The 27,573-nt window shown below is 40.0% G+C and overlaps 2 protein-coding genes across 3 annotated transcripts; both read right to left on the bottom strand.

Annotated features, from left to right (window-relative positions):
- Positions 1 to 11,415: 11,415 nt before the first annotated feature.
- ptger3 (prostaglandin E receptor 3 (subtype EP3)) lies at positions 11,416 to 18,640 on the bottom strand. Of its 2 annotated transcripts, XR_014554262.1 has the most exons (3): positions 17,743 to 18,640; positions 14,161 to 16,811; positions 11,416 to 14,095 (listed from the first exon to the last, which is right to left on the bottom strand). XR_014554262.1 is itself a non-coding variant. In XM_083671803.1 (2 exons), the coding sequence occupies exons 1-2, from the start codon at positions 18,595 to 18,597 to the stop codon at positions 16,497 to 16,499; spliced, it is 1,170 nt and encodes a 389-aa protein (XP_083527929.1). In that variant the 5' UTR covers positions 18,598 to 18,640; the 3' UTR covers positions 11,416 to 16,496. The 2 variants fall into 2 exon arrangements, 1 of the variants encoding a protein (XP_083527929.1); XM_083671803.1 differs by having other exon boundaries at positions 11,416 to 16,811.
- A 1,361-nt stretch (positions 18,641 to 20,001) lies between these two features.
- Positions 20,002 to 25,472, bottom strand: zranb2 (zinc finger, RAN-binding domain containing 2). Its single transcript, XM_083671804.1, has 10 exons — positions 25,335 to 25,472; positions 24,330 to 24,382; positions 23,988 to 24,096; positions 23,649 to 23,731; positions 23,460 to 23,536; positions 23,088 to 23,228; positions 22,675 to 22,877; positions 21,931 to 22,017; positions 21,373 to 21,522; positions 20,002 to 21,158 (listed from the first exon to the last, which is right to left on the bottom strand). The coding sequence occupies exons 1-10, from the start codon at positions 25,412 to 25,414 to the stop codon at positions 21,101 to 21,103; spliced, it is 1,041 nt and encodes a 346-aa protein (XP_083527930.1). The 5' UTR covers positions 25,415 to 25,472; the 3' UTR covers positions 20,002 to 21,100.
- Positions 25,473 to 27,573: the final 2,101 nt, after the last annotated feature.

Here is a 27,573-nt window from a genome sequence, read left to right as displayed (position 1 = left end):
TTTTACAACAAAGGTATATGAGCAACTTGCTATAAAGTGTTACATTCCCAAGGATTGTTCAAATAACCCAACTGACCGAGGGCATACAGGGTAAACCACTGGTTTGTGTCTCTGTGTCAGTTGACCTTTGCTGACACATTCCTGGCCACTCTAATGAGCCCATGACTGAGTGAGGGAGTAATGCTCATCGGGGGTCTGGGGAAAGGCAGATAACTGGGTTTCAATGTGACTACCTCAGCCTGTGCTTTTCAATGAGCCTTGAACCTGGTGAGGAGAGTTATGGTTTTCCACTCCATTTCTCCCTGAATGGCTCACCTGCTCTGGGCGGCTTCAGGGCTTTAAGCAGGCAGTTATCCCTTCTGGGTTGGCTGGGCAATCAGGGGCCATTTCCCCCCCCTGTTTATAACCCATCGAAAGACGGAGGGAAAAACATGGAGTAAAGTCAAACAGAATAACACAAAGACAGAAGTTTCCCTCCACGTGAGTTCTTTATGGTCATGCATCAATCTGTCTGCCCCATCCCTACACTCTCCACAAATCTTTCTGTCTGTCTAATCCTGGGGAGGTAATTATGAGGGATCCAACAGACACAGATGGCTTTGACGAAGAGGAGACTCCAAGGATATTTCGCTGTCTGAAGTGGCCCTGTGCCTATTGGACAGAATGGACCTATAACTCAAATCATATTCAATTTTAGAGGCTTTAGCACACACATCATAGAGTCTATTGCAGACTTAAAATGCGCTCCAATTTCTTTCATTGTGATGTCCTGCTAATGGCATATTGCAAGCTTTCCGTTCCTTCAGAAAATGCACCACAGGGACCAGAGAGGAACCCCAGTGGGAGCAGGCGGAGGTCTCTTTGGACTATTAGAGAGGAGGCTAAGTGAAAGAAACATTTGCATATGCGTCTGAAGTTGTGTTTACCCCCTGTGATCAGAATGTGCTGAAAATATCAACAGGGAAGGAAATGTTGGAAATTACACAAAGCAGACCCATTTTTGTTATTGCAAATATTTGAGCATATTGCTGTGAAAACTGTCTTCAATTCACCTCATGGATGAGTCTAACCAAAGAAAATGCCAAAGGCGAATTCTACGGTAATTATTTCAATGCAGTTGTTTGCAGTTCAAAGGTGGAAGGAAAAGAAAGCCTCACAAGTGTTCGTTGGGGAGAAACGATCAATAATGTTTGAGACATTACCTTCTATCCATGGATACATTGTCTCAAATGATATGAAATGTGCATTCATTCAGTAAAGCCAAGTGTGGAAGAACCATGGAAAGATTCTGGGCACACAGGGACTTACAAATTAGTGGTAGTAATGTAGCTTAGTAATTCCATGTATTCCATTCAGTCAACGCCAAGCAGCAGCTGTGTTCCGTCCCTGACCAACTTCAAACAATGCATCAGTCAAGGTGAACTAGACAAAATCCTGGCATTTTCATGTTCTATGCTTTAGTTTCAGCTACATGAAGATAAGGAAGGAGAGGAATATACACTTAAAATACCCATTATATTGGAGCAGAGTAATTACAAAAAACACACATAAAGTGTGTGTGTGTGTTTCTGATGTCTAATTAATCACATAGTCTGTATTTCCAGGATAAAGGTTCTTGATTCAGTTTGAGAGAGAGGATGTACTGTATCTGGCTACTACTTTAAAGGAAGCAGGGCGTAAGTTTGTCTGAAATTTGCCACCTCTGGCCACCACAGCGAAATTCAGTTTGATGTTCCAAACAACAACATTCTCCCAAATAATAATATAAACCCCCAAAATGGACTTGCAGTGTCAGACATTAGCTGTTGTGTTTCTGCATGCGCACACGATTCTAAGAAACAGACACCAGAGACAGCAAGGTGAAAATCGGTGTGTCCACTCCCCTAGAACACTCCTGACCATAACAACATGTCTGTATAGAAACCAAATGTCGGGTAGGACACTCCATTTTAGAAAGCCCTTTAGTGGGACCAAAACAGCGTTCGTAAATGTAATATTATTTTCAAGGGATCTCATTGCCTGATCCCTACCAGGTAAACATAGTCATTAAAACCATTAGGAAGCTTTTAGAAAGCTTGAATGTTACATACTGGATCTTAAAGCACATCAGCAATCTCAATATAAGAAATCAACCTCTAGAGGTCAACGGAAGAGTAGAATCCACAACTTGTCTTTCTGGCAATACACTCTCTTCTTCCATTAAGACTCATGCCAAAACACTGAGTATTTTTTTTATAGTACAGACATAGTTATTAACATTTATCGCACCCATCTCAAATGCTTAAGCTTTTTAGATGATTTAGGAAGGAGAAATATAACTTACCCACTCAAACAAATAGCTTTTTAGAGACTTGTGATTGGATATTACTTTTTATTGTTGAGCTCATTTCCAGTATTTTAATGATGAAATGACACCCCTTTAACCCTCTTACACAAATGGCTTCTGTTCAAATACAGAATGTATCAAACTTAGCTAAATCCAATCAGTCTCTGTATGAGTCAGCAAATTCTATGTCTAGCCGTTACAATGGTGGAAGTCAGTTTTGAGTAAATCCTTTGGGCCCCATTATTCCATGTAGCACTAATAGGATGAGAAGATGGTTCGGCCCTCGAGCTGACCGATAGAGCACTTACTTTGGACTGCTCATATGGGCAATGAATTATGAAAAAGGTAGGAGTTTGTTTGAATTTCTATAGTGTAGATGACTACATTGAGGAGTCAACTGAGAAAGTGCAGGATCATACCCATACAAGTGTCTGTGTTTAAGCAGTAGATGATACTAGAGAGATCTTGTTCTGTTTTCTTTCTCAGATCAATAAGCATTACGAACTGATGTTCTGAACTGATGGATTTGGTAACAGTGAGACTACATATGCTGGCTGTTAGTGCTGTTACTTTTTCTCTTATTGTATTTGATTATGTTCCTACTTCAGTTGTGTTTTCTTTATTCCTGTCAAACATATGTATTTGTATTCACTGCAGTATTTTCATAGAAATTACTTAAGTTATATTCTACTGGGAGAGATTGCCTGCTGCTTTTGCCTGCTGAGTATTCCCATTACCGCCCTTTATCCTTCCAACAATACAAATGACTATGAGCACACCATATCTGTGGAAATGCTTTGTCTATCTGAAGACAACAACCCCTCTGGTCCAATGGAAACGAATGGTTGCTTCCTGCATCTGTTGAGCTCCTCTGGCAATGATGAACAGCAGTTACCATTTTGCCTGTATAGCAGTTCTGGTCTTCAATTACATGGGCAGAGGGTACTCTATCAAACTCCTCCATAGATGCCTCACTGGACCATTTACAATTTCTAGAAATGCTGCTGTCCTGCTGGCTTGCTGATAGTGCATTTCTTACTTTTTCTGTCACATTGAAATGACTGTTCGTTTGCTTATCGACTGAAGACATAGTCCGTTTTCTCTCCTGGAAAAGTTGTATGAGCTCACAGTATCAACCTAATATGACATCTTCCAATGGAGCACATTTATGGTTAATGATTCTTTATAAAACCCAAGCAGTTGTTCATTGTCATTGACCTGCAAAATTGGATCAACATTTGTCACTATGACCTGTTATTTCTGTCATGGGAAATGATTATACCATGCACACACTATATTAATGTTTAAGAATCACAAATAGCTCTAAATTAATTAGAATAGTATTGCCTCAATGGAGTGAAGGTGGTTTGAAACCAAGCTAACGTTTTGAGTACCCTTGCCTGAGACCTGAACAATTGCAGTATCTCCCTGAGGTTCTGCCTAGGCTTTAGCTTTGCGTCGATGTTCTGACATGCAGGAAACTCAGTTACTTCAGTCCCACCAGTTACATCAGCATTTTGTATGAGAAAAGATAATGGCAAAGGGAGTAGTTTGGTATCATTACTCAAACATAGATTGGCAGGCTCTCCATCCTCTTCTACTGATTACAGAATGTCTTGACTTTGTGTGGAACTCTTTGACCCTCTCAGTGTGTTTTGGTTTTCAATATTTGCTGAAAAACCCACTCTCCTCTGAGTTATATTTTTTTTATCATTCCTGATTATGAAGGACAATATTCTGTTCTATATTCTAATATAATATTTTAAGCTATGGGAAGAGTAGGAGGCTACAAGTAATGTGGGAATTGGGAAGGAACATAGATGAGACCTCTAACCTCTGACAGAAATTGGCAGCATACTCTCAGGAGACAGACAGGAAACGTGAGCTCTTCCCCTGGAATTCACATGAGGCTAAATATGCCAATAAGGCTCCAACTCCACACATATCCCTTGCAGATGGATCCTGGCCATGGTAGAGCGAGCTTGACATTCTGGCTATACCAGTGACTGCACATTATTCAAGGTCAAAGCACACCCACACACACACTTACACATACAAATGTAACACACACACACACACACACACACACACACACACACACACACACACACACACACACACACACACACACACACACACACACACACACATACAATTGACCCTCTCGTCGTTGCACTCATTACTGCACTCCACTCTTTATCAAAATGTAATTCATTTCAAAAACAGAATGTTGAATGCGCTTTGGGAGATTCAGCATTTATTCTTCTGTTTCCCCAGGTCTCTTTTTTCGACGGCATATGCTTTTTGCTTTCATTTAGATTTTCCATTACCATTTGATTACTATCTGTATTGATCTCACAATGAGGAAAAAGCCCAATGGCAGGTAAATGATGAAAATCAAACCACATTAACTGAAAGACGGATCATGTAATGTTTCATAAACAGCCATTATGAGGCATTGATGCTGCAGCTTATGAAATTATTGTTGTTTTGATATTTGTTCATGTTCTATGCTTGTTCATGTGTGCTTGTGTGTGTATGTGTTTGTATTAGTTTGTGTGTGTTTCTGTACAGTACGTGTGTGTGTGTGTGTGTGTGTGTGTGTGTGTGTGTGTGTGTGTTTTCCTGTTCTCTCAGTAATTATATATGTATCACAGTATGAGGGATGCTGTCCATGCAGAAAACTGGACCAGAGAGAATCTGAGCCAAGAAACTCCTGTGTCAGAGTTGCAGAGCCTGCACTACTCTGCACTCCTTAATTACCTGTCCCAGAATTCCTAGCACAGATCCGATAAAAATGCAGTTGTGACCATCCCAGAGTCTGAGATGTACTGGGTTTAAGGACCCCCATGTTGCCCACCATCAATTACCTGTTCAGGGCTGTCGACGCTGCTCCATCTCCCTCTCTCCTCATTAGCGCTAGCTTTCAATTATGAGTGAATTAATGTGTGGGTCTAAGAGTAGCCCAAAATAGCCCAGCTCACTACACTATGGTAATATGGTTCCTTAGAGGGATAGAAGCACTGTGTTAATGTGTTTGTGTGGGCATGATACTGTATCTAAAGGTGTATGTAAAGAGGAGGCCAGGAAACTCATCTTTGAGGAGACAAACAAATAAATGATGTGGTATAGGCCTGCGGTCATCACCATCTCACACACAGACACATAGACACACAAACACACACACACACACACACACACACACACACACACACACACACACACACACACCTTCCACCATAAATACAAGCCAGAGATGGATCTGAACATCATAACATATAACATCAGTCAGGTGGTGGAGTACATAGGGCTTGAGCCACTCCTAGACCACAGCCTCAGACGTCATGGCCCCCCTCACTGTCATTTCACATGAATAGAGGTGAGAACTATAAGACAATATGTTTTGGCCGCCTCAAAGGTCATTGAGGAAGGGAGACTTTATAAGCCTGTGAGGTTTTATGATTCTTCTGACTGAATATCAATTGCTGGTGGTAAATGCTAGCCTCCCCTCACAAGCACCAAAGCAGAACGAACGGTCTGCATATTCTCTAGATGAGATCCTATTCTCAACCTAACAGGTCTTGAGAGTTTTATTCACCCTGATGCAAGTCTGGTCTTAGTAACTGTCTATGATCAGGATGTAATCACAACAGTGCACCTAATATAAGAAACACTGACAATAATGGTGATGATAAATTCATTGGGGAGGATTTAAATTTCCTTCCTCACAAAGTGCTACTAGAACATAACACCCCCACACAATACTAGGCCTACAGTATAGGCAGTTCTTCCTTGCTGGAGTTCAAATAAGGCCTTTAAGTTAGGCTTTTTGATATTTGTCCAAAGACAATCTATCTTTTGTTTTCCCACTTACTGTCAAACAGGTTCTCCACACAAGAACTTGTCAATACAAGACAAAAATCACATTATTATTGTTGGTCCTCCACTGGCATCGCTGGTCTCCATCTTCTTCTCTGTGTGTGTTTCCAATCAAATGCTATTGGAAAATCCATTAAATCTTAAATTAACTGAATTCGGAATGCCCAACGGTCAATATTTGATGTAAAACAAACAACATATGATCACATGGGAATGTCATTAGGGAGCAAGACCACAAATCAACAGACCATTTCAGAGATGAATTGAACATAAATCAGATGTGTTATTTGGTTACCTAATGTATTGGCCTGCAGCATGTACTGTTTACTCTACAACATGTGTAGTGCATGATTCCCCGTTCAAATTGGATACATAAGGACATGCACCTCCAAAGACATGCACCTCCAGTCTTTACATTCAGTATCATATGACTTTACAAGCACAGAGGGTGAGGCATAACGTCCACCTCAAACCCTCTCATTTGGTCCGGCCTCAGAGAGAAATTGGCAGAGTGAGAGAGCTTTTATGAAGATATATGTGTTTGGATGTACTTATTTCCTGCCTTTCCAGCTCCAGTGAGACTGCAGGAGGCACAGCTCATGTCTATTCCAGAGCCATCTGCCTGGGCACATCACAACCCTCAGCCACTGCAAAAGTGAATGCAGAATCCTGATTCAAACAGGGCAAAGGGCATTTTGAAGGCATATACTGCTTGAAAACAAGATAACATCACCAAGAGAATGCAGTTGAGATTTAATCTGTTGAGATTAAATGTTACAATTTATTGTGGTATGGTATGAAAGCATAGTATTTAATTATTGATATTCTGATGAACATGCATGTCAGCAACGTCAGACAAATGGTTTAATAATTTTTTTTATTCTCTACCAAACCTATATAGCGGAACACAAGAACCAAGAACCATATCCATAAACATTATTATGAATTCTTATGTTGTTAACCCTCAGTGAGTAAAGGTGCATCGTTACCATTCCTGAATGTCAGCATTGCTTGGCATCGATTCCTCAGAACTTCTCTTGCATACCCTTGTAAAGGATCTGCTTTTGTCATCATTATTTACAAAATGCTTTATAAACTAAATGAAAATGTTATGCATAACGGACCACAAACAATGTTTAATGCATTAATTGTGCCAGTAACAATCAGTCAAGGAAAGCTGAATGATTAACATGTGGTCTCAAGATGGTGGTTACATATACATTTACATTTATAGCATTTAGCAGATGCCTTTATCCAAAGCGACTTACAACAAATACATTTGTTTAAGTAAGTGAATCATCTATCCAACAGTCATCATAAGTCAAAGTAATCAATGCTCACACCAGGGGCCATTGGCAGTCGTAATGCCAGAAGCCGATTTTTTATTTTATTTATTTTTTAATTCATTTTATTATTATTAACAGGAGAGAACTTGTACAGGGGGGAAGTGGGGGTGAAGAGGTCTCTAGGGTTGGGGTTAGGGTTAGTACAGGGGGAGTAGTGGGGGTGAAGAGGTCTTTAGGAGGGACTGTTAAGATGTAGCCTGAAGAGATGGGTTTTCAATCTACAGCGTAAGATCGGTAGTGACTCTGCAGTCCTGACAGTGGTGGGAAGCTCATTCCACCAGCGGGACACCAGGACAGTGAAAAGCTGTGACCGAGTGACGCGGCCGCTGCATCCACGTAGAGGCGGCGGTGCCAGGCGGGCAGCCGAGGTGGAAGAGTGGAGTGATCGTGCAGGGGTTTGGGGGCTAACCATTGCTTGCAAGTAGGGAGGGGCTGTTCCCTTTGCCGCCCGGTAGGTGAGCACCAGGGTCTTGAATCTGATGCGAGCCGCTACTGGGAGCCAGTGGAGGGTGTGGAGGAGGGGCGTGACATGGGAGAATTTGGGGAGATTGAACACCAGACGAGCGGCAGCATTCTGGATGAGCTGCAGAGGCCTGATGGCGGAGGTGGGGAGTCCAGCCAAGAGTGTGTTGCAGTAATCAAGGCGAGAGATTACAAGTGCTTGGACCAAAAGTTGTGCTGCTTCTCTAGTGAGGAATGGACGTATCCTTCTGATGTTGTAGAGGAAGAATCTACAGGAGCGTGCTGTCGCTGTGATGTTCGCCACACAGGATAAGTGGTTGTCAAGGATCACCCCAAGGTTCTTGGCTGTATGGGAGGAAGTCACAGTAGAGTTCTCTACTGTGATGGAGAAGTCTTGGAGAGGGCAGGCTTTCCCTGGGAGGAAGAGCAGTTGAGTGTCATCTGCGTAGGTGTGGTAGGAGAAACCATGTGAAGAAATTACAGAGCCAAGAGATTTGGTATAGAGAGAGAACAGTAAAGGCCCAAAGACAGAGCCCTGGGGGACCCCAGTGGTGAGGGCTCATGGAGAGGACAGCGATCCTCTCCCTGTGACCTGGTAGGAGCGACCGGCCAGGTAGGATGCAAACCAGGAGAGTGCAGAGCCAGAGATGCCCAATTCTGAGAGGGTGGAGAGAAGGAACGGGTGGTTTACTGTGTCAAATGCAGTGGACAGGTCCAGAAGAATGGTTAGCTTGATTGTTGACCAAAACGGCTCTCAATCTTCATGAATGTCTATTGCAAAATGTTTCCTATTTGTGGTATACCATTAATACAATAACGCAATCTGATTTCACAATTGGAATGAAACACAACACATTTTGTTGTTTTAATGAACTCTATTATCCTTATCAATCGCTGTAACTGCCTATTTCCAATTCTGTGAAAGCCAAACAATAAGAGAGCTGATACAGTTTTCCTTGGCACATTTGTTATTTGATTTCCGCAAACAGAAAGTTGCTCCACTGGTATCAAGCGAGCAGTGGTGTTACCATGGCAATTTAATATACCTGCGTTGTGCCCTTGTTGTCTTAGAGCAGCCGAGTGAGAATGTTTACTTTCCTCTAATCCTTTTAGTAGACCCCCTTACAAAATCACAGGGGGTGTAAATTACTCTAGTGCAGGCTTGTCATCATTCCAGTCTTGTCTGGTGGTGCTACCTCGAAATTGATGCAATAAGCGGCAGAAGGTCATAAAAACTTTATTGAAAAGTACATAAAAAACAAACATAGCCTTTTACATGTATCCTTGAAAGATAACCTTTTCTTGTAATATTAGAGGATATCATCCCCCTTTCACTCCCCTTTCACTCTGATTTCGCTGAGATTGACCTTGATGCACTGAATACTGATTCCAATACTGATTCCCTCCATGCATTCTGTGCCTAAATGGGAAATGTGTTATTTCCGCTTGAATCATATTTCATGTATAATAAAGTTATGATATTCTCGCCATGAGCAATGATTGGAAATAGACTAAAAACCTTGTTATGGACAATCTGGGGAGTTTGCTTACTGCCGAAAGATGGAATAATTGGAATAACTGAAGTGAGTAATCATTGACCTAAGAGTTTTGCAAAAAATACAACAAAAAAACTTTGATAAATAAAGATAAAGTAACTATGTTCTGTATGAAAGCTCTAAGCTAACCCTAACCCATTGGTAAATAGGTTTGAGGTTTGCTGGGTCAGAATTAGTCAGCAGGTTTTGGGTTGATTTACGGTGTCATTTTGTTGCATGTAGACAGCTCAGAGGAATCGTGACAGACTGCCTGATATGGATCCCACATCCAAGCGTGCAAAAGGGATCCCACATGATGTCACCATGGATCACTTCATGGAGCAGCATATACAGTAATTCATCCCTGTTTGTGGATATGATTAACAGAATGATGTAATATTATCAAATGTGAAGGACAGTAGTGTACATGACTTTGTTAGAATGCTGTGCACAATCTGTTATTTATATTTTAGATCTATTTTTATCGTATATATCTCATTAATTCAATCTGAATGGCTTACAGGCAATGCATATGAACAAACAACAGCATAGATATATATGTAGAGCATGGCTTATATTCAACCTATTCAACTCCGGAGGACATTGCCTATGAGTAAACATTATTCACAGCATTCTCAGTAATGGTATTCCTGTCCTTCCTGAGTATCCACTGCAGTCACTAGGTGACCTCTGACCTGCGACTGCAGTGGATATGTACGACACTGATATTTACCTGACACTGCTTTGGAACTTCAGCTTACAGTACAAAGGCAGTCATCTCACATTGAGATGTGCTGAATGGTGACTTGCATTAAAAGAACAATACTTAAAGTCTCATCACACATACAAAAAAAAGAGCTACCATTCATCTATTGTTATCAGTGAGTACATTTTGGAAGTCAAGGCCTAGTTAAACCAAACAATGGTCCTACAACACAGTCTGAGCTGGGTACAGTGCCAAGAACCACATAGTTATATCTGGGACCATGTCTGAGACATAATGCCAAAGTATAATGACAGAGGCCTCCATTCACTGAACAATCAAGGTGGATTGCCAATCTTGGACTGCTTGTCCTTGATGCATGCTACAGTACATTTAGCTGCAAACTCACTTCCAAAAAGGTCATCATTCTATTTTCTTAAATACATCTTTATTGTCTTCTGCATATGTTGTATTAACACTAAAGGGAAAGACTTTGATGACATTCAATAGAACAGCAATAGGTGACAATTTGGCTGGTGTAGACATAATTTGAATTTCAAAATGTAAATAAAAAACATTATGGAAAAATGTAGTTGCCATCCTCATACCTCCTGATTTGACGATTATTTATATATGTACCTTACATTAATATCACATTTACAATTACATCATAGTAAAGTATTGATGAATACTCTATTTCTTCATTTGTTCCCTTTTAAGATGGTCCTTTGAATGAGACTGAGAATAATGAGATGTTAAAGGACTTATAGGACTACAGTTCATCAGCTGTAGCATTATAAACTAGACATTTTCTTCTTACTCTGCAATAAAAGGATATGTTCCTGGTGCAGAGACAAAAATGATTGGCTGATTTATCTAGCACTAATCTTATTACAGCCACAGCATGCAGGAGTATTAAATGACTATGAATCCCATATTACACAGTGCCAATTCTGTGGTGCAAACTAGAAAAGGTGGAATAAAGTACTACTTACAAAAGTTAAGAGTCCAGTAAGTTTGTTATGAAAAACCTTCAGGTAGCATTTTAAATAGGCATATGTTCTATCACAAAAACCACAAAAACTGGTTAATTCTTTTAACAAGTTGCAAATAATAAATGATGATCAGCAATTATTGACCAGTATTTTTTTTATAATCTTTAATAGAATTTTCAATGATGCAACAGCACATAGGCCATAATATTACAGAGCATGAATCAAAAGTGCATTGTGAGTTGATTTTATATAAATTGGAGTTATATACTGTAGGTGGCCAATACTTTGCAATTCAGAGGGGGCAGTTTGATGAGTGCTGGCAAGATTCAGCAAGAGACATAAAACAATACATTACAATGCCACCCATATAATATGTGTTCCCGCTTGCATACAAACGTTTAGTACCACTGCTCATATTGTACATTTATAGTAACAATGACATGAGTAGTGAATACTACACATGGCTGCAGATAGCCTCACCTGGAGAATCAAGTCCTACAGTTCAGCATTTAAAGCATTTGGAGTTATTTCACATACTGTATTGTACATAGTGTTCACATTTTGGATTCAGAAGCAAAGGCCTTGAATTAGAAAAAAAGAAAATACATCAACAAGTGTCTGATATACTACATCTGGCATTTATTTACATTCACGAGTAGAGCATTTGCTGGTGGGGCAAGCATCTCATGCAAGTATAACCTGTTAGTTTCCATTGCATGCATCTATTACACCATGGTTTCCTGTCGGAGTGTATCAGGTAGTAAAACAATCAGTTAAAAAGTATTTACAGAGGATGGCAGAGGGAGGTTCTTGATGCTTGATTGAGACTTAAGAATTATCTAGGAAAATAGAATTACTGTATTTCCTTGGTGGTTCAATTGAACACTAGAAATTAATGAACTAATTAAAATTAAATTCATGTCTCTTGTTTGTGGAATAGAGAACAAGATTAAGACATTCTAAAACAATGTAATAACATGTAGTAAGTTCATATTTTAGAGGCTGTCTAGTGTAGTTTCTTTCCGATGATGTTTGGATGTACATCACAATCACCTGGTATCACGCACATTAATAATGTACAGTGTACATTTCATAAACTGAAAAATAAACTCAAACCGTCTTTACAAAGAGTAAAACACAACTCAGGAACAACATTATCATACCGTTGCCAGCATACCGTATACAATGTGCAAAGTTGTCTCTTATCTTTGCTAAGATCCTGGGCATCAGGATCCAATGACCTATGATACTGACTGTTCACGAGGCAAACCGGTACAGTATCAGCCCCATGCATGACTGACTTGACACAGCAAACCTGGAGCCAGCTGACAACCCTGGATCTAACATTCACAACATTATGTAATCATACCACAGAAGACTGAAGCAGATCTCTCTGGTAGATAATTGCTCAGGCTGCTGGTCTGCACACCACACGTGCAGAGGTACAAGGAGTTCTAACCAGACCGGATGCCCTATTCAATCGAAACCTGGGTCCAGATAATATTCCCTTGTGGAGTTTGTTTTGTCTGAATCCAGAAACCGCCTGTTGCTTGTTTTGATTTGATATGGCATGCTGTGTACTTTCTCTTAGCAAAGGCAGACTTTTGTCCCCAAATGCTCACCAATTAGCATTCTCTAATCTTACAGGCTTTGAAGTGCTTAATTTTAGTGGAAGTAATTGCTTGATTTTACCACATATTCTAGTATCTGTATTGTGTAGCACTGGTCTTATTGTACATTCATATTTCATAAGCACAAATTGTGTCTTGTAAAGCGTAGACAACCTTTCATATATGAAGACAATGGGAATCATTACAGAACACATTACAGAAGGTTGAAATGGAGCGAGTATACTCCCTAACAACATGGATTATTACCTCCATTTTCCTTTCCACTGCAGAACAACTTGCGTGAGGGAAATCATCTTAACCTCCACAACGTCTGAAGAGCAAAGCCAAGGAAAAGTCTATACCACAATTAAGGCTAATTTAAAACTTTAAGAGGATATTCCTTTGCATAACACTGTAGCTTGTTCACTGAGAGTGAAAAGCTGTACTGTTTAACACGTTTTAATAAATCAAGTGAAGTGAATTCAATTTGAGACTAATTGTGTTCCTCTGCCACACAATCTTGTCTAGTAATAACCGACACATGGACATAATCATTGTGTTGAATGCATGACTGTAACCCTGGATGGATGTTCTGTGATTATAATTGTACATTAAGTGCTACACAAATTAGACATATGCTCAGAACTGCTGCTTTACATGCAGCACTGCAAAAACAATTAAACAGCCTTGATGAAATTGACCATCATAAATCATATTAGACAAATGAAGGTAAGTAACATCTTATAAAATAATAAATTATAATTTTTATAACATCTATTAATAAATAAGGCTTGAAGACCTGAAAAACAATCTTAATGTTATTCTATTACACAAGTAACCAAATGGGTCATTATCACTGAGCTCATAAATGTTCTTAAAGCGGGATTTTACTTCATCATTTGTACAAAAATAAATATATATATATTGTATATTTCTCATCAGCCCACCAATGATATGGTCCCAAAATATAATTACTTTGTACATATGTAACAGAGTTGTAAACTCACTCCTCAAATTCAAATACCCCACACGCACTGTTGAATTGCTAGCTTTTCGATAGCGGAGCTGGTTTACATCAGGTATTTGAGGAGACGGTCACGTGTTTTGGCAAGCCAGAAGTCGCAAGTTCGAGGCTCGGTCAGTGCAAGTGAAATTGCGGGGCTACTGTTTGCAACAACTTGCCGTCTGTTTCACATAGAAACCTCATAAATATCCTACTAGTGAGCTCAGATTTACTTCCTGGAATAGTCTCATTTTGTTTTGTGTCAAAACACATAATTGTGAGAATATTCCAGGAAGTAAACCTAAGCTTGCTATTAGGATATCTATGAGGCTCTGTTGTGCAAAATAATGATATATCGGGACCATGTCAATGGTGGGCTGACGAGAAATGTAAAAAAATTATATTTTTCAGTCAAATTCCGCTTTAAATATGGCAGGTGTGGTAAGGCAGGGTGGGGTACTGTAGTGAACTGTCTCTCTTGCATGTTGTTGTCTGCGAGCAGGGTCTTGACACTGATGGAGGTGAGCCAGCCAACCGCCATAGTTAATATATCAGGCTATGGTGTTTTTCGCTGTTATCATAGGCATCATAAAAGAGAACAGCCAGGAAACAGAAACCTGATCATAGTACACATTCACAGCATAGCCTACTGTAGGCCTGGCCTTATGAGCAATGCATAGTGTACATGCATTAAGAAAAAGCAGAGCCTTAAACATGTACAATCCTTTGTTTTAAAACAAGAAATTCAGGAGATATACATGATTGGAATAAACAAAACCTTCACATAGAAGTGGCCATTGCAGGTGCTCACAAATACTATATACAGTTAAACATTTATGACAACATGTGCCCATAAGGTAGCATATTCAGTATCTCCAGTATCTACTGAGTACAGAGGACTGGTGGACAGTTTTGTTGAGTGGTGTGAGCAGCACCTGCTACTCAATATTAGCAAGACAAAGGAGATGGTGGTGGACTTTAGGAGGACTAAAGTCCCCCTGCCTCCTGTTTCCATCCAGGGAGAGGAAGTTGAGGTGGTCCAGAGCTACTTATTGTCCAGAGTACCTGGGGGTGAATCTGGACAATAAAATGGACTGGACTGGTAACACAGATGTCCTGTACAAGAGGGGCCAGAGCCGGCTTTATTTCCTGAGGAGGCTCAGGTCCTTTGGCATGTTCAGGACTCAGCTGAACATGTTCTACCAGTCAGTGGTAGCCAGCGCAGTGCTGTAAGTGGTGGTATGCTGGGGGGGGGGCAGCATCAAGGAAAGTGACACCAAGAGGCGGAACAAGCTTATTAGGAAAGCTGGTTCTGTCCTCAGTGTCACCCTGGACACTGTGGAGGAGGTGGCCAATAGGAGGGTGAGGACCAAACTCCTGGCCATCATGGACAATCCCTCCCATCCCCTACGTGACACTGTGGCAGAGCAGAGAAGCTCCTTTAGCAACAGACTACTACAACCACGTTGCACTAAGGAGCACTATAGATCTTTTCTGCCTGCCGCAATAAGACTGTACAACTCCTCCTCCGGCTGGCTCGATCGGGGTGATCAGAGTCAGGCTGGGGGATGTTAAATTATATTGGACTGTTCTTACTGTATATAATGTTTCAGATGTCTATTTTATTTTTTATTCTATTATTCTATTGTTACTTTATTTTGTTGTTGTTGTTTGTAATGTGAGCTGCTGTAACGCCTTAATTTCCCCTCAGGGACCAAAAAAGTATCTATCTTAACTGGAGTTCACCACAGACACAACGAACACAGCAATACAATTTCCATAGATATAAATTAATCTTACACTCTTCATACATTAGAATATCATTAATATGTATAATACTGTACAATTGGTTCCAGTTTTGAATATACCTGTATTGAATATTCAGAGGTTTCCCTTTCTGCGATAAAGTTACATTAGTATTATGGATGTGATTATAAAATGAAGAACTGGTCACAATCAGGCTTTTGCCTATACATTCATGAAATAGCACTCATTCCCAGTCATCATTGAATTAAACTTTGCATGCAGACGTTGTTTCATTATGATGTTATGAATACACAGATGCACCTTTGTGATGAAGCATGGATAATGGTTTAAGATCTCTTAGAACTGTTTTTCCACAAACATTTGTCCTGGTTCAGCAACATCCACTGACATAATCATAAACCTCATGTGTTGAAAAAGAAAAGCAGTTTTACTGGCATCCACTCTGATATGGGATCTAGTTTTGCTGAGTAATTGAGCAACCATGTACAAAATCCTGCTTGAACACATTGACTTTGACAGTCCGAAGCCAGGGTTGTTGAGGTCACGTGTTCACATGCTGGTTTGTTTGGTGACCCTCACTGGAATGTGTGTAACCAAACAAAGCAAACCTCACTCAGACAACAACAAAGCTATCTCTGTCATTCGTGGCACAATATTCTTCTGCAGGCAACATAGGACACAAACAACATTCATTCCTGGAAAATAAAATATCCAACTGCTTCATATCCATCCAAGTAAGTACAATATGGGCTGCTGAGTCATTGAAAAACTACTTTTAAGGTACCTGGTAAAGTTATTCCAAAGATTGATCCAGTCAAGTCTCTTCCCGGAGCCCATGAGTGTTGGCAAGCGAGACTACATCCTGTCCAACTACTGTTTCTGCAGACTGTTGGTGTCATCGGGGGCCTGTTTGTTGAGGGCATCCAGAGCTGTTTGCGTCTCTTTATGTCCCTCTATAGAGCAGTTGGTCACAGCGTTGGCCATCATGCAGAACTTACGCAGCAGGATCTCCCTCAGCAGGAGGTAAACCCAGGGGTCCAGGATCTGGTTCAGAGAGGCCAGGCGGATGGCTGTGAGAAAGAAGTTGCAGTCCACCTGCAGGTCTCGGCTGGGAGCCAACGCCATTGCTGCTGGTTTGCAGTGATGCGAAGAAGTCTGTGTCGAGATCATCCGCAACATCAGCACCTAAAGGGGAGTCAGTGACAATGCTGAATATATCTAGAGTACTGTTTTGGGTGCCTACGTTATATTGTGTCACTAAATCAATATGTTTACATAGAATGTACATAGGTATCTACATTGTAATTACATGAGTCTACAAATAGATATTGTCAAATAGTGCTTTCAGTGGTAATATTTGTTTATGTAATGTTTATCCACAGTGTAGTTATACTGTACTGGCCTGCTAATTTGAATGTTATATGTTTGACATTTCTTTTATCAGTTGCCAATTGAATGCAGTCACACATTAGGTGTGTAGGCCCTCTATGGAATTATTTCAATACAGTATGTTATCAGATGAGAGGGCACTTGAAATTATGCTAAAATCCAACAAAATATGTAGCCAGATAATATGGTCTTGGGTAGGCTGTAGATGAATAGATTACATCTTACATTTGCATGTACAGTGCTGTATATGCTCAGTCTCACCATGTCTCACAAGTAACACATTAGGTAACCAACAGGTAGGGGACAACATTAACCATCTCCACTCTCTCTTCACTAGGCTGCTCAGTTTTCACTTACCACAGTGCTGCTTGTCTATTAATATCCTCAGGGAGACACTTAGATGAGACTGTCAGTGCATGACCTCATAGCACTCTGTGCAGACCTTCAAACAGGGACAGACTAAATGGATTCTATATAATTGCAATGGCAATCAGGGTATCAAAGGAAGCACACAGGACATAGGATTATACTGTATGTGAGCTGACCTGTAAGTATGGTGTAGTGTGTGCAATTAAAAACTAGCCCTTTGCCAGATCAACACAATGGGGATTAATATTGTGATCATGCTTTCTCCATCTATCTGCAGTCTTCCCTTCCTTTCACCATTATACCACAATAAAAGGCCTATCAGACAAAGACAATAATTTAACGGATTTATAACACATACCAGTAAGGGAGACCAACATATGAGCAGGACGCACATGATTCCTAATAGTTGAATGACAGTCTCCGTGGTTAAACGTCCCCACTGTTTGGACGACTGAGATGTGGCAGACTTCGTTTTGCAGCGGATGATTAACCCACGGATTGTCACTACGTTGCAGGAGAAAGTCACAAGTAGCGAGAATATCCCAAGCACAGCGAAGGTGATTGAGAAAAACATGTTTCCCGGGACCTCTCTGTCTCCAGTGCTTATGAAGCACCAGGTGCCTGGCCATTGCAATGTGTACTTCCCAACGCCTGCGATGGGCAACAGCGCGAAAAGCAACACAAGACACCAAATAACAGCCAAAGTTTGCTTGGTCACACTCGTTTTCATGTGATTGGAGTACCAATGAGGACTTGTAATGGCCAAAGCCCTCTCAATGGCCATTGCGCTGGCTAGAAAAAGAGAGCACATGCCAAAAGTTGTCATGCACACTCCGAAGAAAGCACACAAACTCCCCGATGAGTCAATGCGCTCCCATTTCAAGTCGGCTCTGTAAACTGATATTACTATCGGACTGGTGAGAAGCTGTCCAAACAGATCAGTCAATGCCAGTGACCCAATGCACAGTAGAAAGGACTTTTTCCTCTTATTTTCCTTTTTTCTGTATGAGCTGTATATTAGCATAAGTGCGAGAGAATTGCCGACCATTCCCGTTACCATCATAGTAATTGGGAACCCAACTGATACGGATCCACAGCTGCCACTTTTGGTGACATTGCTTTCGCGCAATGGTTTGGAGAGGTTAGATTCCAACATTTCTCCATGCGATGAGTTGTACCAGGTGTCGAGAGAGTCGCAGTTTTCCGAAGTCATCCTCTCGCTGAGGATACGTGCAGCTGCTGATGTCCACTACATATGCCTGGCATCCTCTGAAGCTCCCAAGTTTCTTCTGAAACTAATGCGTAAAAAGCGCGTCAAACCTTTTAGAACCACGGGAGGCGGGACTTATTGCTTTCTAGTGTGTGTGTGCGCGCGCGCGCGTTTTCATTTGTATTTGTCTGGATTGCAAGCACCTTTTGTCTTTTATAACCACAAACATCTGTGATCTCTCATGGTCTCTGGGCAAATTAATGGAACATTATTTTGGAATCGAAATGACAAAGTAGGCTACCTTCCAGGCCTATACATGTAGGCTTACTATGCAATAAGAAATGTGTTATTGAGTCTCTTCTCGTTTCAGATGCACCTTATTGACTAGAAAGAAACGAGTTCATAGCTTCAATAGCAAAATTTCAGACGCAACAAGTGCCACCTCTTGACAAGATTTAGAATAGCATTTGAATGGGCCTACAGGCATATTGGATTTGAGATGGCATTGCATACATTTGTCTTAGACGAGCACGAACTCATAAAGTGTTTTTTTTTCGAAATGGCAAAACGTGCATAAAAATAGCCTCCAATCAAAGGTGGCTTTCTGTAGGCCTACTTTTTGCCTCATATTCCCGATTGAGGCCTATCTTAAACCCAAATTGTTGGAATACAGCCCAATTTAATTTTGGCTTAACTGTCCAAATACTCATGGAGGGCACTATAGGCGTGGACATTTCTATTATAAAAAACATGGCACCCTCACTTACCTTAATTTCCTACGTCCCAATGTTCAGCTATTTTCCCTGAAGTGTACTTGTTCACTGCCTTACACAAGCATAGGATTGAGAGAGAGATATCTTCTAACACCCACACTTTTAAAGCCACGTAGGGTAGTGGACAAGTGTACACTTCAGGGTAGAGGATGAACAATTGAGACCAGGGCTCTGGTTCCTTATTGGACCAAATTAAACCTCACAAGGAGGAAAAAAATAATAGATTCGTTAGTAAAACTAAACCGGGGCCTCATATTATTACAATAATATTACAGTAGCCTATACTCAGCATGCACTCAATACCTAATTTCCAGAGCTCAATATTACAGTCGCCCGTATTACAGTTACTCATACGAATGAATTATTTTCAAGATGGGTTAATCTGTGGGCATCTGAAGGTTGGAACTAAAACGAATATTAATAATTAATTAACCAATATACTTATAAGTCCATAAGTACAATAAATAGCTGTAAGTATAACTTAATTGCCATCGTCACATTTCAAAGCTGGCTACATATTTTGTATCTCTGACAACCCCTGACAAATGTATGCACAGGGCTAGTAACTAAGTACACACTCTCATATACACCATTATTATTAATGATTACAGGTAACAAACACAACATATTGATTTGGACAGGATTTTATTTACATGTTGCTTACATTTCGGTTTCTTTTTAGTGAAAGTAATGACCACATTATCACATTCTATTGATGCTGTCATTTAGAAGGAAAGAAAATATGATGTTTTAAAATGATCCTTACTGCACCTATATTCTAAATTTTTTGAGTATACAACAAACGACATGGGAAGAAGCAAAACTATTTTAACCCTGACAATAGAAAACACCTGTCATTTAATGAGAATCTGTTTAGGAGTTACATACGCTCATCCCAAAATTACCAAGGGGAGTACTTAATAAAACAGGGTTTACGGTATGACATACTTAGGCCACCAATTATGAGTTAAGGAGATACAATGAATGCCTTAACTGATAGCTCCAAATTATGTTTGATTCAGAAGCCAAAAAAGACAACCAGAATTGCTTCCACTTGGTAAAACAAGAAATACCACAAAGTAAAGAAAAAATACTTACCTTCAACTCAAAACATAGAGAAGCAGTAAATCAAGAGTTAAGAAAACCTCCTGGTAAATACCAAAGACATTTCAAGATGGTGGTTTTACAGACCTTGGTTAGTAAATTCACTAACAATTTCACACAAGGCCTTTCCCAAATGAAAATCAAGGGTTATAAGACCAACATCTAAAAAACATTCTTAGGTGGAAAAAAAAACAAAAAAAAACAACAAACTAATTTCATTCTGATTAATTATCATATCCCAGAATCTAATGAGTTGATTAAAATGTAGCGCTGCCATGATAATCTTTAGTTTGAATTAAAAATGGATGTAGCTTCTTCACAGTATAATTGTTTCTCTAATAGAACCAGACACTAATAAGTCTATTGAACACTTAAAGTTACACACTTTTTAGTTACAGACGGGGATCTATGTGGTTTTAAAAAGGCCGCAAGTATTGAAAGGTAACAAGATAACAGACAGCATGTCACCGTTTTCTTCTTTTGAGGGAAATAATATTTTGTGTGTACTGCAACGATCTGGTAGAATGAACAGCATAATGAACGGATCTGTCTTGGGTTTTGTTTTTCTTGAAACACAACATGCATTTGTACTAAGATTCCTTTTTCCTGTTTTAAGGGCAGCTTTAAACTTATTTCTTTTTTAAACTTGAGCCGGAATGGGAGGATCCAGATGACTGGCCACGGCGCCTGAAACGAGACAAAAAACCATGGAGAGATGAGTGAGGCGAACAGAATCAACTCTCTAACTATGCACATATGGCATAAATTCAGAACATGCACAGCATTAAGACAAGATAACAGTATCACGATTTTTATCGTGACTCCCGTAGTGAAGAGGGTAGACAGTTGATAGCAGGCTAATAGTCAGTACACCATTTCGGTATTCCACAGAAACCCAAACCTTTCGGACGATCGTGATCTAGAGCGCCTTTTTTTCCTGTCTCCAGATGAGGATCTGGAGCGACTGCGTTTCTGTCCTCTTTCTGGTGAGGAGGAGGGCGAGCGAGACCTCTTCCTGGAAGAAGAGCCCTTTCCAGACCTGGAGCTGGATCTTTTGGAGGGATAAATCAAGCAGTCAAGTCAGTGAAGCAAAAAACATGAATGAGCCAGGTCTCTCTATCCACTGATTTCACACAAGAAACAAGAACATTTACAGGACATAGTCATCCAACTGTCAATATGCGAAAGATCAACATTGGACATACAAATAATACTAATACCAATTCAGTCAGGATTGAGAATACCAACAGACTACTGGTAGTTCATACATTTGCATGATTATTATCAAATCCAAAAATTGTGTAGAGCCGCAAAGAACAATGTTGATGGAGAAGTTGTAGTATTGAAGGTCTTCACAGTGTAGCGTCCCCTACACTTCAAATAGGGCTAAGTGGTTTCTAGAACCTTCTGCCCAGTCACATACACTCTCTCCTAGGGGAGTGCATGTCACCTCATTCACCTGGAGTTGGACCTGCGAGACCGGTCTCGCTCTTGGGAACTGGAGCGAGATCTAGATCGGGAACTGGATGAGCTTCTAGATTGGGATCTGAAAAACAGAAGACATTTTTCCAATATTTTCTCAAATGGGAAGATAAAGGGCTACATGGTGCATATATGAAAACACAAACATTTTGCGGCAGTGATTCAACAGCAAAGACAGAGGAATGTTCCCTACCTTGATGTAGAACAATGGCAACTGGCTACTAGAGTATTTATTTGTGATATAATTCCATTAGATAAATAGGCTGACAAGAACACTAAACAACATAGGAGAAAATAAAAAAATGGCACCATCTCACCAACATCAAACCAACTGAAAAGTCTATCATGGACGTATGATACGATATGACCACCAAGTTCCTGCTTTTTGGTCAATGGCTATTTCATTTAAATAACTAAGATATATCTGCAGAAAACAGCTGCTATTCAACTTTCATTTAAAATGGAACAAATGCAAAAAGAATGAGAATAGATGCAATTAGATGAGATGAGATTTTTCTTTTTCAATTAAGGGGATCAACCCACAAATATACAGATTCATTTAAAAAAAAAAAAAAAAAAAAAGAAGAAAAAAAGAAAAGAAGAAAAACTAGTGTACAAAGAAGCAAAAAGGACATAATTCATGTGGATCAATAGGTTAGAAGGAAGATTGAGCTGATACTGACATTTTGCCTGGAGTTACCCTTGACCTGTACCCTTTTACCTGGACCTGGACCGAGAGCTGGAACTGGAGGAGCGTGAGGAAGAATGGGAACGGGAGGACACAGAGGGGCTGCCCTTCTTCACCACGGGCTTCACATCTTTCTCTTTCTCTTTCTCCTTCTCCCCCTCCTCATCACTGGCGTCCAGATCGTACTTCGACAAGTCTGCATCATCTTCGTCTTCATCATCGTCATCATCATCATCCTGGGAAGGCAAAGTTATTTTCAGGTTAGGCGTGTTGAATAGATACTGCAGAGCTACCTGAAGATGAAAATGATATACAGTTGGCTTTTAAAAACAATTAATCACGTCTGCATGATGAAGACCTATCCGGTCATGAGTTGCCACTTAGGAGTATACTGCAGTACTTGGGTACTTTCTTTCCTTACTTTAAATTTAATTTTGTGTCCTTACATCAAGTTTATATTTTGAAAGATCTCCTTCCTCTTCATCGTCTTCCTCCTCATCATCTTCATCTTCATCTTTCTTAGGGGGTTCCACCTTCTTTTCACTCTTGTTATCAGCCTTGCGATACTTTTTCTTTTTCCTTCCAAACTAGCAGATCATGAAAAACAAAACTGTTATCTGCAAAACTGGAATGGTGACTTGATCATGCACACTGCAGTTTTCAACAACAAATTACAAACATTTTTTACTTGTCGATTAGGAACTGTAGTGTTATGAGTGAGGCTATTCATCAAGATAAGGTTTAGGCCTACTTCTCAGACAACACTCTGAGAGAGCAGTCTAAAGCAGTTAATACAACATTTGAAAGGAGATATTCACCTCATCATATTCACCGTCAGATTCCTCTCGTTCAATGTACTCCACATTCTCCCTCTCATTGAATCCTCCACCATATCCTAATGATAGAAAGAGGCAATGAATTACAGAAGAAAGAACACATATCCAAGGAATATGGCATTCCTTCGACAAATATTACAAATGTGACAGTTATTCCTCATCTAGGCCTACCTGTTCTCTCCTCAAGCTTGGCATATTTTGGGGTGTTGCACATGTTGCACTCTGACCTCCTGGCCCAATTCACATTACCGCAGCTTCAAAATAGAAAAGCATGTGATCAATGTCAGAAGTCCAAAAATATTGAACCCACAAAATATATTTAAAACGTGGATGTACATTTCCTTTTGGTCTCTATATTCTACATGTACACATATCAATGAATACATGAGTATGTAAAAGGCACATATTTCAGTATCAAGAGTGATAGACTCACATATAATCTTACTATACACCACAAGATAGAAGATCCACCATACATTGGAACTTGAGGTTTTATGAGGAGTCACCTACGTTTTACATTGCCAGTCATTCGCACTGAAGAGGCCCCGACTCTTCTCAGCCAGTGTCTTTCCAATCTCTGTTCCTCCTGCTTTCATCATCTTTGCCTCTGTAGACTTTTCTGTTTGGGGTAGATAACATTAACAGGACAACACAGTTGACTAGTTGTGTTGTGATTTGTTTATTCCTCCCAATACATCTGAATTGTGTATCAGTGGATGGAGTACAGATATGATTCTACTGAACATTAACTCACCAACATCTTGTGTCAAACCATATGTGAATTAGCACCAAACATGAAAGACACACAAGGACACAGTAGGTTTAGGATGCAGAGAACACAAAAACACCAACCTTTGCCACATCTGTTACAGCTGGTTCTTCTGGCAAAGTTCACATTTCCACACCTACAAGAAAAAATCACAATGTCAAAAGAGAGCAGTACGTACTTATTATTCACCTGTGGTACATAATTGTAGGGCTGAGTATACTTTTGAGATCATTAGCCTGTCTAGAGGTGTTCTGCTATAGGTTCCACTGTAGTAGACAGTCCTACAAAACCTGTCTTACTTGTTTTAGTCTTGCTACATTGCAAGGACTGACTCGTACATTTTTCATGGTCCCAAAAGGGTTAAAACTATCACAAAATGTCTGAGTGTTTCAACGTCTGCAACATTCTGGTGCAGCCGACTGACCGATCATATCATTAGTCATTCCAACATCATCACAGGTTTCGTTGCAATGTAGACATACAGTGTCAAGTGTGCAGCAAGAAAGCTACATGGGTACTTTGCTAGCTTGCAAGCTAACTGAGCTCATCAGTCAATTTCTCACAATACTTATTCACACTGCAGACTGGGAGATAGCAGACGTTGATTAACATTTCTCACATCTGAAAAGCCACGGTTAATTAGCTAACAAACTAGCCGTGGCTAACTGTTACTATCCTAACTATCAAGCCTACTAGCTGTTTAGCTAACTAGCCAGCTACATTGTTGCAGGCCGTGTAGCTGACAATGGTTAGGTTTAACAGCTGGAACGAAATGGAATGTTATAATGTCATGGACAGTTGTAAAAACATACGGCGAATGTTTCACTATATTGTTTTTATTTCATCGTTCGTGGGCTTCTTCTCATGAATAGATTAATGAAAGTTATATTTACACAACGTATACACAATTAAATTTCTGATATTGAATGTCCCATGGGGCGTTTCAGTTCCAGGGATTAGTCCAATCCAATGACGAGCCTTCTCGTTGAACTGGCTAACAATGATGGTGCGTGACGTTAGCTAGATACTGTCAACAGTATTTATGTATATTTGACGAATGTGGTCAATTATTTGCATTCTAAACTTACTTTTTATCAGGGCAAATCCAGTCTCCGTCGCTTACACGAAAACTCTTCCCCGATCCAGACGTTTTTGTCGTTGGCTCCATTGCTACAAGCTAGCCGTGATTGCTGTCTTCACAGCGGCTGAAAGACAGTGAAGAGGGTGTTGAGCCTGCTGACTTGGCCAGGAAGTCCCCCTGGCGGTAGTCCGTTGTCTCTGGTCCACATTGGTCCAATCCAAAAACATAGATAGGCTGGTAGAATAAAGCATTTGATGTGGATAAAGAAAGTTAATTTTAAGTAATTTTCAGATTATTTGTAAATTTGCCAGAGGAGCTTTACCATCTTTACAGAAACACTGCACTTGTAACTGATGTCTATGTCATCCTGTCCTGTCCTGTGTGACTATTGCCCTCATAGAAATAGAATGACTGCCCCCTTGTACTTTGTATTTTGTCTGATGGTGTCACCGCTACTGTATGTTATGTTGTCTCTGCACCTTTTTATTTTGCATTGTCTGTATTTACTGTAATATTATGCCTGTCTGTGATGTACGAAAAAAGTTCCCTAGGAGACGAATACAGCTTTAAATTATTTATTCATTCATTCATTCATTCATTCATTCATGCATTCATTTATTTAATTCAGTAGAATGCACATCCAGATGTTAATCAATAATGGGGACCCAGGATTCAAAAAATCTATATCAAAATAATCAGTCATTGATTAAGAGCAGTTTCAACTTTCTCCTAATACAATAATAATGGTATCATTCATTGAACAAGGTCAAATCCTCAGCTTTTGTTCAACACGCTTAGTATAATGATAATGATGATAATACATTAGAATTACAGCCCTTTACCAGATGCTCAAAGCACTTTTTTTGTATGATACACTAATATAGACATTTTTTTAAATCTTGATACCCTTAATAGCCTTATCATATAATGTTTAGGTTTATTTGTATGCAGGTCTGTCCTTATACCCCAAATAAGCTGTTCATTAGAATGTTTCGGATGAAGAGCCCATTGCAGCAATGAATTTTGCAACTCTTCTACTGGCCACTAGATGACAGTTAATGTCAACCAAAACGCACAATCCAGAAAAAATCAGATCATTCGAGTACTCTACAAAACAGTGGTTTAATCCCTTTATGTGCAATGCCATTATGTTGTCTGGTTTATATGTGTGTTGTGGCCGTGCTAACAAGGAAGAGAATGGGCTTGTAGATATAATGTGCTTGTTACATTCAGTCTGGCAGATGTAACTATCCGAATGGTTATCAGCCCTGGGTTGTCTGTGCACCTAAAGACTGTGTCAGCCCGTTGAGCTAAAGCCTGGGTACAAATCTAATATTGATTAAGCCTTCAGAGCTAACAATTAAGCATTACTTTTGGAAGATAACAAGACTTCAAGTCACAGGCAAGGTTTCACCTGTGATCGTCAGCTAAATATCCCACAGGGACTTAGACAGAGACCAACTACATATGCCAGTTAGATGGCCAAGATTGCCCTTGCCCACCCAAGCTGCTCTCTGTCAAAGTCACACTGCTTCTGCAGTCACAGTCACAGCTGGTCCATGACCCCAGCATCACAGGGGTCCATCTTCTTTTCCAGTAGAGTCTATTACTGATCACTCTGCCATGTCTCACTGTCTTCAAAAGGGAGAGCTGAGGGGGCATTGTTGAGGTATGTTCTCTGTGTGCAGGAAGGGACAGGTTCATTTAAATGAGTATGCTTGAGATGAACTGAACCAGATTTTTTAATCATCAGATGTTTTAATCATCAAATATCTGTGAAGGAGACATGCACTTGATTTATGATCAGTGCACAAGATGAGGTTATTGGAGAGTACGCTAGAGCAAAGATAAGATATTCTTGGTGAGTGAGACATTTCTCAAAATTGTAACCTTAATCTCTGACAGGAAATGACTCTGATACAGCTGACATGACTCCTTTGCCAGTCTAAAAACCCTGATGTATAGAGAAAGTGATTGCATCCTTTGTTATTCATGCATTCCTAACAATAGCTTTGTTATTCATGCGTTCTTAACATCCTCTCTCTCTCTTATATGAGCTCTCTGTTTACCTCTTTAAAGTCATTTTTAATGGAGAAGACCTCTTTTCATCTACTCATTCTATGGGAGCCATCTTTAGGTTTTAGCTGAGAATGTGCTTTCCATCAGCACAACGCACAAAGAACAAGGGCAGAAATTAAGAAGTACAGCCATGAATAACCCATGAGAGGATGCCGCCAATACAGTAT

Source organism: Argentina silus, assembly GCF_951799395.1.
Source record: "Argentina silus genome assembly, chromosome: 6".
NCBI lineage: Eukaryota > Metazoa > Chordata > Actinopteri > Argentiniformes > Argentinidae > Argentina > Argentina silus.
The sequence above is the reverse complement of the archived record's forward strand: the minus strand, read 5'-3'. Positions and strand labels throughout refer to the sequence as shown.

Excerpts from the sequence above, each read along its gene's own strand:
- ptger3 (XM_083671803.1), bottom strand. The coding sequence starts at position 18,597 with ATGACTTCGGAAAACTGCGACTCTCTCGACACCTGGTACAACTCATCG. Across the intron at positions 16,812-17,742 it reads TATGTTGGTCTCCCTTACTG|GTGCTGATGTTGCGGATGAT; the intron begins GTATGTGTTATA and ends ACTCCCCTTTAG.
- zranb2 (XM_083671804.1), bottom strand. The coding sequence starts at position 25,414 with ATGGAGCCAACGACAAAAACGTCTGGATCGGGGAAGAGTTTTCGTGTA. Across the intron at positions 23,229-23,459 it reads CTGACGGTGAATATGATGAG|TTTGGAAGGAAAAAGAAAAA; the intron begins GTGAATATCTCC and ends ATGATCTGCTAG. Across the intron at positions 21,159-21,372 it reads AGATCACGATCGTCCGAAAG|GCGCCGTGGCCAGTCATCTG; the intron begins GTTTGGGTTTCT and ends GTCTCGTTTCAG.